This window comes from Nicotiana tomentosiformis, chromosome 6 (assembly GCF_000390325.3).
Source record: "Nicotiana tomentosiformis chromosome 6, ASM39032v3, whole genome shotgun sequence".
Taxonomy (NCBI): domain Eukaryota; kingdom Viridiplantae; phylum Streptophyta; class Magnoliopsida; order Solanales; family Solanaceae; genus Nicotiana; species Nicotiana tomentosiformis.
In genome coordinates, this window is record NC_090817.1 from 120035870 (window position 1) to 120050023 (window position 14154).

General features: G+C 33.5%; 2 protein-coding genes across 2 annotated transcripts; one reads left to right on the forward strand and one right to left on the reverse strand.

Annotated features, from left to right (window-relative positions):
* Window positions 1-1153: 1153 nt before the first annotated feature.
* LOC138894665 (protein FAR1-RELATED SEQUENCE 4-like) lies at window positions 1154-2843 on the forward strand. The gene is made up of 2 exons (XM_070179382.1): window positions 1154-1344; window positions 2318-2843. The coding sequence occupies exons 1-2, from the start codon at window positions 1154-1156 to the stop codon at window positions 2841-2843; spliced, it is 717 nt and encodes a 238-aa protein (XP_070035483.1).
* A 1724-nt stretch (window positions 2844-4567) lies between these two features.
* LOC138895002 (uncharacterized) lies at window positions 4568-5611 on the reverse strand. Its single transcript, XM_070179695.1, has 2 exons — window positions 5069-5611; window positions 4568-4979 (listed from the first exon to the last, which is right to left on the reverse strand). The coding sequence occupies exons 1-2, from the start codon at window positions 5581-5583 to the stop codon at window positions 4754-4756; spliced, it is 741 nt and encodes a 246-aa protein (XP_070035796.1). The 5' UTR covers window positions 5584-5611; the 3' UTR covers window positions 4568-4753.
* Window positions 5612-14154: the final 8543 nt, after the last annotated feature.

A 14154-nucleotide genomic window follows, 5' to 3' on the forward strand; every position in this document is an offset into this window, starting at 1 on the left:
GTTGTTCTAAATATTAAGGACATAGTGTCCTGTGTTTTGCAACTTGTATTGATAAAGTTTAGGACATCTTGTCCTTAACTTCACGATTGTTGTATAAATATGTCCTGAATTTCCCATTTTCTTGACTTGCAGGATGGATACAATATGTATTATAGTTGCTTTTAATGGTAGATGGACTGCAGACTATAAGTATCTTGATCATCAAACAAAGCTTGTTCTAGTACCTGAGGCAATTCGATTTGAAGATTTCATTAACCAGGTCTTTAAAGTTATTGAATTGGATAGAGACAAGTTTGAAGCAATGATATGGTTTGATATCAATCTGGGAACAAGCAAGGGAATGCTTGTATCCAAAGATTTAGATCTTCACACATGTATAGAGTTACTAAAAAGTCATTTACTCTTCAAGGGCTGTCGTTTCATTGTTGATATTTCGGAAAGAGTTTTTGATTCTACAAGTACCTTTGAATATGTCAATACAAAAACTCAACAAGACAATCAAGACAAATGCCAACAGATAATGGAAATAGATATGGTTGAAGCTCAACCAATAACTGAAGAGGTGCTTCAAATATTTGATTCTATTCAAGTAGAAGGACAAAACATTATAGAGATTGACAACAAACAAGCTTTGAGTATTCAAGTCTTAGAGAGTGCACCGGTAATAGAAGAAGTTGCTGAAAAAACCTTTACTCAACTAACTAGACAAAGCTCAAATTCGAAACAAAAAGAATCCCCAACTACGATATTAAGAGAAAATGCTTCGTTGGATGAGATAAAAGTGGGATCAATATTTGACAAAAAGAAGAGTATAATTAACTGTTTTTCCAATATAGCAATTAAAGGACATTTTGAATTCAAGGTTGTTAGATCAAGCTCAACAAGTTTGTTCTTGATACACAATATGTACCCACATATATGATATATAACCGGATATTCGTTGAAATGCAATGATGATAGGTGTGGGTGGTGTGTGCGTGCTTTCAGAATTAAAGATTCAACACTATTCAAGATAGTAAAGATTGAGAAAAATCATGACTGCTTAGTTAACACTATGAAAGCTGATCAAAGGCATGCAACTTCAAAGTTGATTAGTGGTTACATTATCGACAATCTTTGAGACCCAAGGTTTGAAGTTACACCAGCCTTTGTCATGGTAGAAATACAAAAATTGCATGGACTAGACATTGGTTATCACAAGGCGTGGCGTGCTATTCAACGTGCTTCAACTTTAATAAGAGGAACTCCTGAAAAGAATGATGAATTATTATCTTCATACTTGTATATGATGAAAAGTAAAAATTCGGGAACATACACTAACATAAAGATAGACGACAACAACAGGTAAACAATCAAAAAGAGTTTATTAGTCTGTTTTATAATCTTTAGGACATGGTGTCCTTGACTTGGATGTGTACAATAAAAATGTTAAGGAGATGGTGTCCTTAACTTTGATGTGCGCAGTGAAAAAGCTAAGGACATGGTGTCCTTAACTTGGATGTGTGCAATGAAAAAGTTAAGGATATGGTGTCCTTAACTTTGATGTGTGCAGTAAAAAATATTAAGGACATGGTGTCCTTAACTTTGATGTGTGCAGTGAAAATGTTAAGGACATGGTGTCCTTAACTTGGATGTGTGCAATAAAAAAGTTAAGGACATAGTCTCCTTAACTTGGATGTGTGTAGTGAAAAACTTAAGGACATGGTGTCCTTAACTTTGATGTGTGCGTTGTAAAAGTTAAGGACATTGTGTCCTTAACTTTGTTGTGTGCAGTGAAAATATTAAGGACATGGTGTCCTTAACTTTGATGTGTGCAGTGAAAAAGTTAACGAGATGGTGTCCTTAACTTTGATGTGTGCAGTGAAAAAGTTAAGGACATGGTGTCCTTAACTTTGATGTGTGCAGTGAAAAAGTTAAGGACATTGTGTCCTTAACTTTGCTATGTGCAGTGAAAATGTTAAGGACATAGTGTCCTTAACTTTGATGTGTGCAGTGAAAAAGTTAACGAGATGGTGTCCTTAACTTTGATGTGTGCAGTGAAAATGTTAAGGACGTGGTGTCCTTAACTTTGATGTGTGTAGTGAAAATGTTAAGGACATGGTGTCCTTAACTTTGATGTGTGCATTGTAAAAGTTAAGGACATGGTGTCCTTAACTATGATGTGTGCATTCTAAAAGTTAAGGACAAGTTCTCCTTAACTTTGATGTGTGCACTGAAAATGTTAAGGACATTGTGTCCTTAACTTTGATATGTGCAGTGAAAATATTAAGGATTTGGTGTCCTGTATTTTTAACCTTCTGTTAAACTGTATTTTCAGGTTTCTTTATATGTTTTATGCATATGCATCATTAATAGCTGGTTGGAATCATTGTAGACCAGTGATTGCTGTTGATGCAACTTTTTTGAAGTCAAAATATCGTGGTGTTTTAATGATTTCAGTTTTAAATGATGAAAATAACCAAATATTCCCACTAGCCTTTGGAATTGCAGAATCTGAAAATAACAATTCCTATGAATGGTACTTTAGTGAGCTTCGCAATGCAATTGGGAGCCGTGACAATTTAATTTTTTTATCGGACAGGCATCAATCTATTGTACATGGAATTGCAAAGGTATATCCTGAAAGCCACCATGGGATTTGTATCTATCATTTGGAGCAGAACCTAAAGCGAAGGAAAGTGAAAAGTGAGGTCATAAAACTTTTTCAAAGTGCTGCAAGAGTATACAGGCGCAAAGAATTTGATCTATACATGTTAGATATAGCAAAAGTTGATAAGAAGACTTTTGACTACTTGGTGGAAGAACCACCGGAAAGGTGGGCACGTTCTTGTAGTCCACGATGAAGATATGACATGCTCACAACAAACATAGTTGAGTCAATGAATTCTGTGCTATTAGAAGCAAGGGAGTTGCCTATATTAAGAATGATGGATTTCATCCAAGTGAAGCTACAACGTTGGTTTTATGAAAGAAGAAATGAAGCACAAGGAACTTTTTATGACGTTTCTTGTTGGGTAGAAGAGGAATTGAAGAAAAAGATAGATTTAGCTTTTACTTTAAATGTAAGTATTATGTTCTTACTTTAGCTTATTGTTTTAATGATAATTTAACATAATGTACTAACTTATAGTTTTTCAACTTTGAAGGTCTTCCCTGTTGATTCATGGCGTTCTAGAGTTGAGGAAGAAGGAATTACTTTCTTGGTGGACTTAAACAAAAAACATGTGATTGTTTTCAGCTTTAATTTGATGAATTGCCATGTATACATGCAATTGCAGCTATCGAGAAGAGAAACATCAAGAAGTTCAATTTCTGCTCGGACTGGTACTTAAAGGAATCTTGGCTGAAAACATATGAAAGACAAATACATCCTGTAGGACATACGGATTCTTGGATTGTACCAGAGAGTGTTAAGTCACAAATTATTAAACCTCCAGATTTCAAAGTCCCGCCAGGTAGAAGGCAAAAGAAAAGGCATATTCCAGCTACCGAATCATCAAAAATAACATTCAAATGTGGTCGTTGCAGAAGAATTAGTCACAATAGAACATCTTGTATATATTCTCCGGCAGTCCATCCATTTTCAAGGAAGCATAGAGAATAATAGATATATCCACTTATGTTTATCTACTCTTTTAAGTTTTTGCTATAAATTGGATTCATTTAAATTATTTTTATTTGAGCAAGTAAACATTAGCAGATAGTTATATAAAAGATGTCCTGAATTTTTAAAGTTTCTTTGCACTTACTTGCTCTTTGTTTATGGGATTTTATTCTTGCCGTAAGTAAATAAGAAAGTCCTTTTCTTTATATAATTTGACGCATGCAACTTGCTACATCTTTATTTTTAAAATGAGATTGGTACAAGTAGAACTTAAGGACATAATCTTTTACAAGTCCTGAAAATTTCAAGTATGAATCTAATATTAAGGACATAAATTTCTAAAATGTCCTTAACTTCTGGAAATCGCAGATTATTATCTAGATTTCCAGAAGTTCAGGACATTTCAGAAAAATATGTCCTGAATATTATTTTCATCCTTCAACAAATCAGGACGTTTATGAACATAATGTCCTGAAGTTCTACAACAATTAATGTATCTTTTGCTATATTTCTACAGATTTAATAAAAATACTAGCAATTTAAAATGGACAAATCAGTAGTTATAAAATTGACATCTGTAGCTTGCTAAACACAACTTGCTACATCTTATTTTTAAAATGAGATTGGTACAAGTAGACTTCATGACATAATTTTTTGAAATGTCCTGAACATTTGAAGTATGAATCTAATATATAGGACATAAATTTCTAAAATGTCCTTAACTTCTGTAAATCTCAGTTTATTGTCTATATTCCAGAAGTTTAGCACATTTAAAAAAATATGTCTTGAATATTATTTTCATCCTTCAACAAATAAGGATGTAGTTAACAGATTCTGAAGTTCTACAACAATCAATGTGTGTTGCTTTGAATTTCTAAAAACTTCAAGACAATTTAATCAAAGATTGACCCTTTAAAACTGTGAAAAAAATGGACAAATCAATAGTTAACAGAAAGAAAGAAATTAATAACACGATACCTTCATATTACTGCTGAAACTGTAATTTAGCATAGCTGTGACCAAAAAATTATGCTATGCAAACAAAATATAGTGCCTTGTGACAATTTACAGGATATTTCAGAATTCATATGGATTCTTTACAGCAATTTTATACCAATTTCACTACAGCTGACTTTCTTTACAACTACACTACAGCTCCTTTGGGCAGGAAGTTTTATTTTCACTATCATAGTCGTCGCCGACATTTTCTGGTGGTGTATCATAACCAGAATTTCTTTTCCACTCTCCATGTGCCCAAAGATTTGCTGCAAGTTCTTTTCTGAAGTTTGATATGTGCTCAGGTTGGAATTTCTTCACATCCTTTTCCATCATCAACAACTCCACATACTTGATTAGGAATGCACCACAATCAGTCCTAAGAAAAATATGGAGTCAATTAAACAATATCTTTAATAAAATAAATCTAAAGTACATATAAATTATATAGCAAATGACAACACGTACGATCCAGTTTGGTGTGGTGATCTTTGCCACTGAATATCAAATTTGTTGAATGCATTTCCAAAAGATTTGTGATTTTTCTCAAACTGTGAGAACTTTAGCAAGTGGGGGATCATGCGTGCATACATTTCAATGTGTTTCATTCCTTGCTCATATGGCTCACTATATATGGAAACGTACACATCAATCTTTCTCTCATTCAAGTCCAATACCCCCAAAAGAAAATATGTCACATCATCATTATCTTCTGAAGGAAGCCGACATGGAAAAAAGATTTTGTCAACCTCTGTCCAAGCAATTCCATATCTACGATTGTCACCCCACACATATGGTGTGAGAACCAACTGATTATCATCACACCAAAACAAATCTGAAGCATCTTCATTGAAATCCTTATACCCAATTAGCATATAGTTATCAAAAAGTATATCTGTAGTTGTGCAACGAAAAGGATGGGCGCAAGGGTGGTAGCATTCCTTCTTTCTCAAATAATACAGGGCAATGTCAATATGCTTCATAAAAAGGCAAAAAAGAAAAAAAAATCCATCAGTCATAAATAAATAAAAAACAATAAATTAAGAAGAAAGAAAACAAATGCCTTGTGAATTATCAAACCTTGTCATCAAGTACAAAGCTATTATCTGCAAGCTCAAGGAAGAACATTTTTCTACTAATTTTTTGATGGTACAATTTATATGGATTCATTCTCATACCATTATCCTCATCATATATATCAGTTTGTCCCCTGAAAATTTTGAAAATATCAAAGTTAGAAAGTTTATAAGTTAGTTCTCAATTCCTAATTAAGGACTCTTGGTTCTGAAGTTAGAGTTGCAAATTCAAAAGTTAAGGGCATGTAGTCCTTAACTAACAGTTAAAAGTTCAAAAGTTAAGGACACTTTGTCCTGAACTTAGACTTACTAGCTCATAAATTAAAGGACAATTAGTCATGAACTTAGAGTAACAAACGCATAAGTTAAGGACAGTTGGTCCTGAACTTAGAGTGGAAATTCAAAAATTAAGGACACTTGGTCCTGAAGTTAGAGTTGCAAATTCAAAAGTTAAGGACATGATGTCCTTAACTTACAGTTACAAGTTCAAAAGTTAAGGACACTTGGTCCTGAACTTAAACTTACTAGCTCATAAATTAAAGGACAATTAGTCATGAACTTAGAGTAACAAGCGCATAAGTTAAGGACAATTGGTCCTGAACTTAGAGTGGAAGTTCAAAAATCAAGGACATTTGGTCCTGAAGTTAGAGTTGCAAATTCAAAAGTTAAGGACATGTAGTCCTTAACTTACAATTACAAGTTCAAAAGTTAAGGACACTTAGTCCTGAACTTAGACTTACTAGCTCATAAATTAAAGGACAATTAGTCATGAACTTAGAGTAACAAGCTTATAAGTTAAGGACAATTGGTCATGAACTTAGAGTGGAAGTTCAAAAATTAAGGACACTTGGTCCTGAAGTTAGAGTTGCAAATTCAAAAATTAATGACAGGTAGTCTTTAACTTACAGTTACAAGTTCAAAAGTTAAGGACACTTGGTCCTGAACTTAGACTTACAAGCTCATAAATTAAGGACACTTAATCTTTAACTTAGAGTTACAAGCTCAAAAATTTAGGACATTTAGTTATGAAGCTAGAGTTGGAAGCTCAATACACTTAGTCCTGAATTTAAAATTACAAGTTCAAGACACAAATGTAAGCAATTAAGAAATAATGAATACATTTAGGGACTTACACTTTTTTGCGACCTTTCCATTTCTCCTTGCCCAACCACCCTATGAATTTCTTCAATAAGTTTTCATCATCTTTAGCATAATGAAAAATATATGTACGAGTATATTTTGATTTTATCCAGCCTGTATACTTAGGAGTATTTTCATTATGCGCCATCGATGTTCCTCTTTTTCTTTTCTGTTCAAAAGGAGATTTCAATTGCCAACTAAGCTTCTTATTCCTTTTTCCTCGACCAAGATCTTCTTCAACATTTCCTTCAACCTCCATAGACAAGCCCTCATCAATGCTCATTTGTGTAGTCGGAGGAGTAGGAGTAAGAATAGCAAATGATGGACCATCAAAACCAATACTATCTCTCTTCCTTTTCGCAGTATATTGGTTAACGACTTCATTTTTGTTTTGCTCTACAAGCAACACTACATATACATTAGTTTGCTGCAAGTCGTCAATTCTATGAATTGTCAAATGAAGAGACAAAAACTAAGGACATAATTTTTGAAATGTCCTGACAATTTGAATTATGAATACAATATTAAGGACACAATTAATACTTGTGTTGGCCACGCTGCCTTCTTGTATTTCTTTAACAGACAATAGTGTTGACATATTGCTTGCATTTTCTTTATCTTGCAACTGTTCTCCATGTTCTTCGATTGCAAGTTCACAAGATTCTGCAAAATATTTACAAGAGCTAACACAATTAGTACTTGTTACTAATCTTTGATTAAAACAAACATGTATAAGATGAAAAAAACTCCGTCTAACCTTTTGCAACTGTTAAGATCATGCCAGTTAAATCATTATCTTGACTAGCATTTTTTTGGCTTCCAATATTGTCTGTAAGAGAGAGAGGTGTAGAGATATCATACGTTCCTTCTATACATTTGTAAACAATCTCACTTATGCTTGTTCCTTGGGTATTTTCTATGTCTTGAGATTGTCCTCCACTTATCTCTTTTGAAATTTCATCATCATGATAGTCCACTCCATCTTCTTTCCTTGCAGTTTCAAAAGATTCTGTAACATTTACAATTAATACTTGTTACTAATAGTTTACTAAAACTAACATTCAACATGTCATAAAAATTCCATCTAACCTTGATTGGCATCATTTTGATTTACAAATTTCTCTTTAAGTGAGAGAGGTGTAGATAGATCATATATTTTTTCAACACATTTGCATACAATCTCACTTATACTTGTTCCCAATGGATTATCTAAATCCTGAGATTGCACTCCAGATTTACAAATTATGTTTGTTACACTTGTCTCTTTTGGATTTTTCTGGTCTTGACATTCCATTCCATCTTGAACTTGCACTCCATCAAAAGATTCTACACACATTTGTAATCACAAAAAAGTTTATATGTATTATGCTATTGAATATAAATTTCAATGATAACAAATTCAAAAACTGTATCTAACCTTTCCCAATTTCGATGCCAATATCAGTTTCATCTTCTAGATGCGCATCTCTATAATCGCTTTCATAATGATCTTCTACATGCACATCTATATCATCACATTGATCATCAACTGCATCTTTGCTAATTGGAACACTAGGTTCTCTCTCTATGGTCCTTTCATGAGGTTTGTCAAGAAGCTTCAATAAAGTATCAATCTTTGATCCTAGGTTTTTCTTTAAAGCCTGTGAGGTAGTATTTAAAATAAGAATCAGAATGTTAGCTGCTTATAAGTTACGGACATTGGTCCTTAACATAGAGGTACAAGCTCACAAATTAAGGACAAGTGTTCCTTAACTTAGAGTTACAAGAACAGAAATTAAGGACATGTAGTCCTCAACTTAGAGTTACAAGTTAAAAAGTTAAGGACAGGTAGTCCTGAACTTAGAGTTACAAGTTAAAAAGTTAAGGACATGTAGTCCTGAACTTAGAGTTACAAGTTAAAAAGTTAAGGACATGTAGTCCTGAACTTCAAGTTACAAGCTCACAAATTAAGGACACTTGGTCCTTAACTTAGAGTTACAAGCACAGAAATTAAGGACATGTAGTCCTGAACTTAGAGTTACAAGTTAAAAAGTTAAGGACAAATAGTCCTAAACTTCAAGTTACAAGCACATAAATTAAGGACGAGTAGTCATGAAATTAGAGTTCCAAGTTAAAAAAATAAAGACATGTAGTCCTGAATTTAGAGTTACAAGTTATAAAGTTAAGGACACGTAGTCCTGAACTTAGAGTTACAAGTTAAAAAGTTAAGGACAGGTAGTCCTGAACTTAGAGTTACAAGCTAAAAAGTTAAGGACACGTAGTCCTGAACTTAGAGCTACAAGTTAAAAAGTTAAGGACATGTAGTCCTGAACTTAGAGTTACAAGTTAAGAAGTTAAGGACAGGTAGTCCTAAACTTCAAGTTACAAGCTCACAAATTAAAGACATTTGGTCCTTAATTTAGAGTTACAAGCACAGAAATTAAGGACATTTGGTCCTTAACTTAGAGTTACAAGCACAGAAATTAAGGACATGTAGTCCTGAACTTAGAGTTACAAGTTAAAAAGTTAAGGACATGTAGTCCTGAACTTAGAGTTACAAGTTAAAAAGTTAAGGACAGGTAGTCCTGAACTTCAAGTTACAAGTTCACAAATTAAGGACACTTGATCCTTAACTTAGAGTTACAAGCACAGAAATTAAGGACATGTAGTCCTTAACTTAGAGTTCCAAGTTCAAAAAATAAGGACATGTAGTCCTGAACTTAAGTTACAGGTTAAAAAGTTAAGGACATGTAGTCCTGAACTTAGAGTTACAAATTCAAAAGTTAAGAATATGAAGTCCTAAACTGAGAGTTACAAGCTCAAAAATTAAGGACATGGTGTCCTTAACTTAGAGTTACAAGCACAAAAATTAAGGATATTACTTTGATGTCATTTTGAATCTTTTTTTCTGATAAAGCTATTTTTTAATGTATTCTAGTACATTCTACCTCCATATCCTTTTTGAACTTCTCCGATAATCTCTGAATCAAAAACCATAAAAACAAAAAAGTCTCTTAAGCAAAAATAAGCAAATAAAAAACTAATGGTATTCAAAGATAGAAAACCTACGTTAACAATTTTCTTAAGCAAGACTTCATCAAATTGTGTTGAAGGCATTGAATTTTGATCTTGAGACAATGGCACATGCACACTATTGGGCTCCGCATCTACTTCAGAAGAAAGAAATGGTACCATCTCGAGCAACTGATACAACTATTATATAAGAAAAAAAAAGTAAGTATTCAGAACTAAAACACATAAACAAAAAAATAGCTAGTAATCCTGTTAACTTGCTTTTTCATTATGGAAGTACTTTTTACATAGGGTGTCATAATGTAGAGATTTCATATTTGAATAACTTAGCATCCGGGGGAACCCACATTCTTTGAAGTTCACAAATTATTTTTTCTGAAAAATTAGGAATACTTCCATAATCCAAACACAGAAGGCGAAAGGGAAGCCAAGTATAGTATAACTGTCCTTCTCTTTATCTTTCTCTTTCTCTTTCTCTTTCTCATTCTCATTCTCTGAAGTATTTTGTTTGGGCTTCAAGCAGCTCTTCAATGATTTTAGTAACTTTTCATAACAAAGAGAGCCCCAATTGAAAGAAGAGCAGAGTTCGTCGTCATCTACGATTTTCATTACCCGCTCAGACACATTCCGATTCTTGCACTTCCCCATCAACACAGATTCAACAAAATAAATTGTTGCCAACTTTACCGCATCGTCATGGCTGCCTACAAATGATACAGTTGTACCATATGGGTGACTAGTAATAAAATGCCACAAATCGGCTAACTCGATTCTATCCTTTCCAGGGAAGTAGACTTTCGAAAGCCTATTCTCTCTTTCACCTAAAACTTTGAAGTCCACTGAAGAAGAACATTTCAACCCAGTAATTATCTTAAACGCTTCACGTGTAAACTTCACTTCATGATAAAAAACCCTTGAATATCATTGAATGCGAGTCATTGCTTATAATTTCTGAAAGCAACACAGAATGAATAAGTCTACCACTGAACTTCACACCTTGTAATCGAAAAAAGTTTCAGAAAACACCATCCCTCAATTTCTTCCATTGCGTGTTCAACAAGAAACTTTTTATTGTTTTCTTATACTGAAAATCTCCTTTCCAATAGCTCATCGAATTACGCCAATCATCAAACTCGAAAATACGATCTCCTTCCATTAGCACCTTACAAAGAAGGAAATAGAACGTAAATATTAGGACTATTTTTCTGAAATGTCCTTAATATTTAAACTACAAAACTAAAATCCAGGACCTAAGTAGATGCATCTTTAATAGAAGAACAGTAAACTAAAATTAGCTTACGAATTCTTAGGACTATTTTTCTGAAATGTCCTTAATAATTAAACTACAAAACTAAAATTCAGGACCTAAGTAGATGCATCTTTAATAGAAGAACAATAAACTAAAATTAGCTTACAAATTCTTAGGACTATTTTTCTGAAATGTCCTTAATATTTAAACTAAAAAACTAAAATTCAGGACCTAATTAGATGTATCTTTAATAGAAGAACAATTAACTAAACTTAGCTTATAAATTCTTAGGACTATTTTTCTGAAATCTCCTTAATATTTAAACTAAAAAACTAAAATTCAGGACCTAATTAGATGCATCTTTAATAGAAGCACAATTAACTAAAATTAGCTTACAAATTCTTAGGACTATTTTTCTAAAATGTCCTTAATATTTAAACTAAAAAACTAAAATTTAGGACCTAATTAGATGCATCTTTAATAGAAGCACAATTAACTAAAATTAGCTTACAAATTCGTAGGACTATTTTTTTGAAATGTCCTTAATATTTAAACTAAAAAACTAAAATCCAGGACCTAATAAGTTGCATCTTTAATAGAAGCACAGTTAACTAAAATTCCTAAACACATCTAGCTTACAAATTCTTAGGACTATTTTTCTGAAATGTCCTTACATAATCAATATATTGATTGAACCACAAGCACATTTCAATACCAAAAGGTTCTCAATAACTTTCTCACAAAAATCTGCACCTTATTCCTCAACGAATCAAGTTATAATCATTATTTTGGATATTTCACACACACTTGATGACAAATACAGCATTGATCATGATTAGAGGTATACAAAAAGAAAAATACATAAAAGCAGAATCGAAAACATACCAGTACGCTGATTCGCTGCAGAGAAGATGACAAATGAGAAGAGATTAAGTTGGACAAAGTATACGCAGAAAATTATTGTGGACTGGGCAGGAGCAATATTGAGGGAGCGAAATTTTGGCTCTGAACTTCAATCAAGAGAAGAGAGTTGCATGCAGAAACGATATTGAGGGAGCAAAATTTTGCCTATGAAATTTTGGCTCTGAACTTAAATTAGAGAAGCGTATAAAGGAAGGGTTTGGGAATAAAAGAAATAGAAGAAAGGGTAAACATATCTTTTCATATTAATTTTAATAGAGTAGTTGTTATTTTTGCTCAACATTATAATTGGTGGATAAAAAATAAATACTACCTTATTTAGTGGCTACCACACGCGATTTTTACTATTCCATTCGTAGTTGTTTGATGCAATGAAAAAGGATGGAATTGAAATCGGCAAGGAGCACCGTTATGACACATGGATTCCTTATGGTGCAGTAAAAGAAGTGACAACAACTCGTATGAGCGAAGAATTAATTGTTCCAAGGAATTTGAAATTACCCGTCGCTAGGTATGCATGTGATGACCCAAAATATCTTATTTAGATTTTAATAATTAATTATGTGTTCTAAAACCTCGAAAAATATTATTTATCATTCCTTTATTTGCGTGCACAATCCGTATAATTTCCGAAAAGTTTTTGTGTGAAAATAAATTAAAATATAAAATAGAATCTTAAAACTCAACTGAGTTGACATTGGTCAATATTTTTAGTAAACATACTCAGATCAGTATTTTAACAGTTCTGGTAGGTCCGTATCGTGATTTGAGATTTGGGCGTATGTCCAGAATCGAATTACGAGGTCCCTAGTCCGAGATATGGAATTTTGATAAAAAATAAAAAGCTTGAAAGCTTAATGATTTTTACGAAATTACTGATGTTGGATTTATTGACACCGGGTCCGTATTTTGGTTCCGGAACCCGGTATAGGTCCACTATAATATTTGACTTGTCTGCCGAATTTGGTGAGAATCGGAGTTGATTTGACGTGATTCGGACGTCCGGTTGTAAAAATATAAGTTTTAAAGTTTTCTTGAAAATTTCCTTTGATTTGGTGTCTGATTCGTAGTTCTAGGTATTAGTTTGGCGATTTGATCGCGCAAGCAAGTTCGTATGATGTTTTAGGACTTGTGTGCATGTTTGGTTTGGAGCCCCGAGGGCTCGGGTGAGTTTCGGATAGGCTACGGGATGATTTCAGACTTAGAAAATCTGATTTTCTGCAAACTTCAGGCTTCTGGTGTGTTCTTCTTCGCGTTCGCGAAGGCACTCTCGCGAACGGGGAGGGCAAATTGGGGCTAGCACGTTTTGTGCTTCGCGTTCGCTACAAAGTGAACGTGTTCGTGAAGGCCTGAGGTGCAAAGCTTCGCGTTCGCGATCGAAGCCTCGCATTCGCGAAGGGAAAGAGGCTAACCAGGAAAATTGCGTTCGCGTTCGCGAAGGGCATATTACGTTCGCGAAGGCCAAGCCAGGCAAGCTTCGCGTTCACGAAGTAGCCCTCGCGTTCACGAAGAGTAAAATTGGTCATCAAAATTTTGTGCTTCGCAAACGCGAGACACTGACCGCGTTCGCGAAGGGTAAAAATCCTAGAAACAGAACTTTAAGTTCTAGAAAATGGGATTCGTCCCATTTTCAACTCTTTTCCATTTTTAAGCTCGGGTAAGGCAATTCTTGGGCGATTTTCACGGAAAAATATTGGGGTAAGTGTTCCTTATCCTATATTGATTATATTTCATGATTTCATACTCATTATATCATAAATCCGTAAAATTTTGGGAGAAAAATCAGATTTTTATAAAATCTTCCAAAAACAAAAATTTAAGATTTGAAGGTCCATTTGACATCGAAATTGAATAAATTTTATATGGTTGAACTCGTATCGGAACGGGTGTTCGGATTTCGTAAGTTTTTTCCGAGATTTGAGATGTGGGTCCCACTGTCGAATATTTTAATGAATTTTGGTTAATTATTCAGAAAATTAGTAAATTCCTATGATTCGTATTGAGTATATTAAATTGTTTATGAGTAGATTTGAAGCTTTTGGATACAAATTTAAAAGAAAAAGTTATGGTCGAGTAATTGATTGGAATTTGCAAAGCGAGGTAAGTGTCGTGGTTAATCTTGACTCGAAGGAATAGAACTCTTAAACTATTTGTTA

What these genes read in the sequence shown, in the direction of transcription:
- LOC138894665 (XM_070179382.1), top strand. Translation starts at nt 1,154, where the DNA reads ATGGTAGAAATACAAAAATTGCATGGACTAGACATTGGTTATCACAAG. An exon ending in AAGATAGACGACAACAACAG is followed by an intron (nt 1,345 to 2,317) that starts GTAAACAATCAA and finishes CTGTATTTTCAG; the next exon opens with GTTTCTTTATATGTTTTATG.
- LOC138895002 (XM_070179695.1), bottom strand. Translation starts at nt 5,583, where the DNA reads ATGAAGCATATTGACATTGCCCTGTATTATTTGAGAAAGAAGGAATGC. An exon ending in TCACCACACCAAACTGGATC is followed by an intron (nt 4,980 to 5,068) that starts GTACGTGTTGTC and finishes TATTTTTCTTAG; the next exon opens with GACTGATTGTGGTGCATTCC.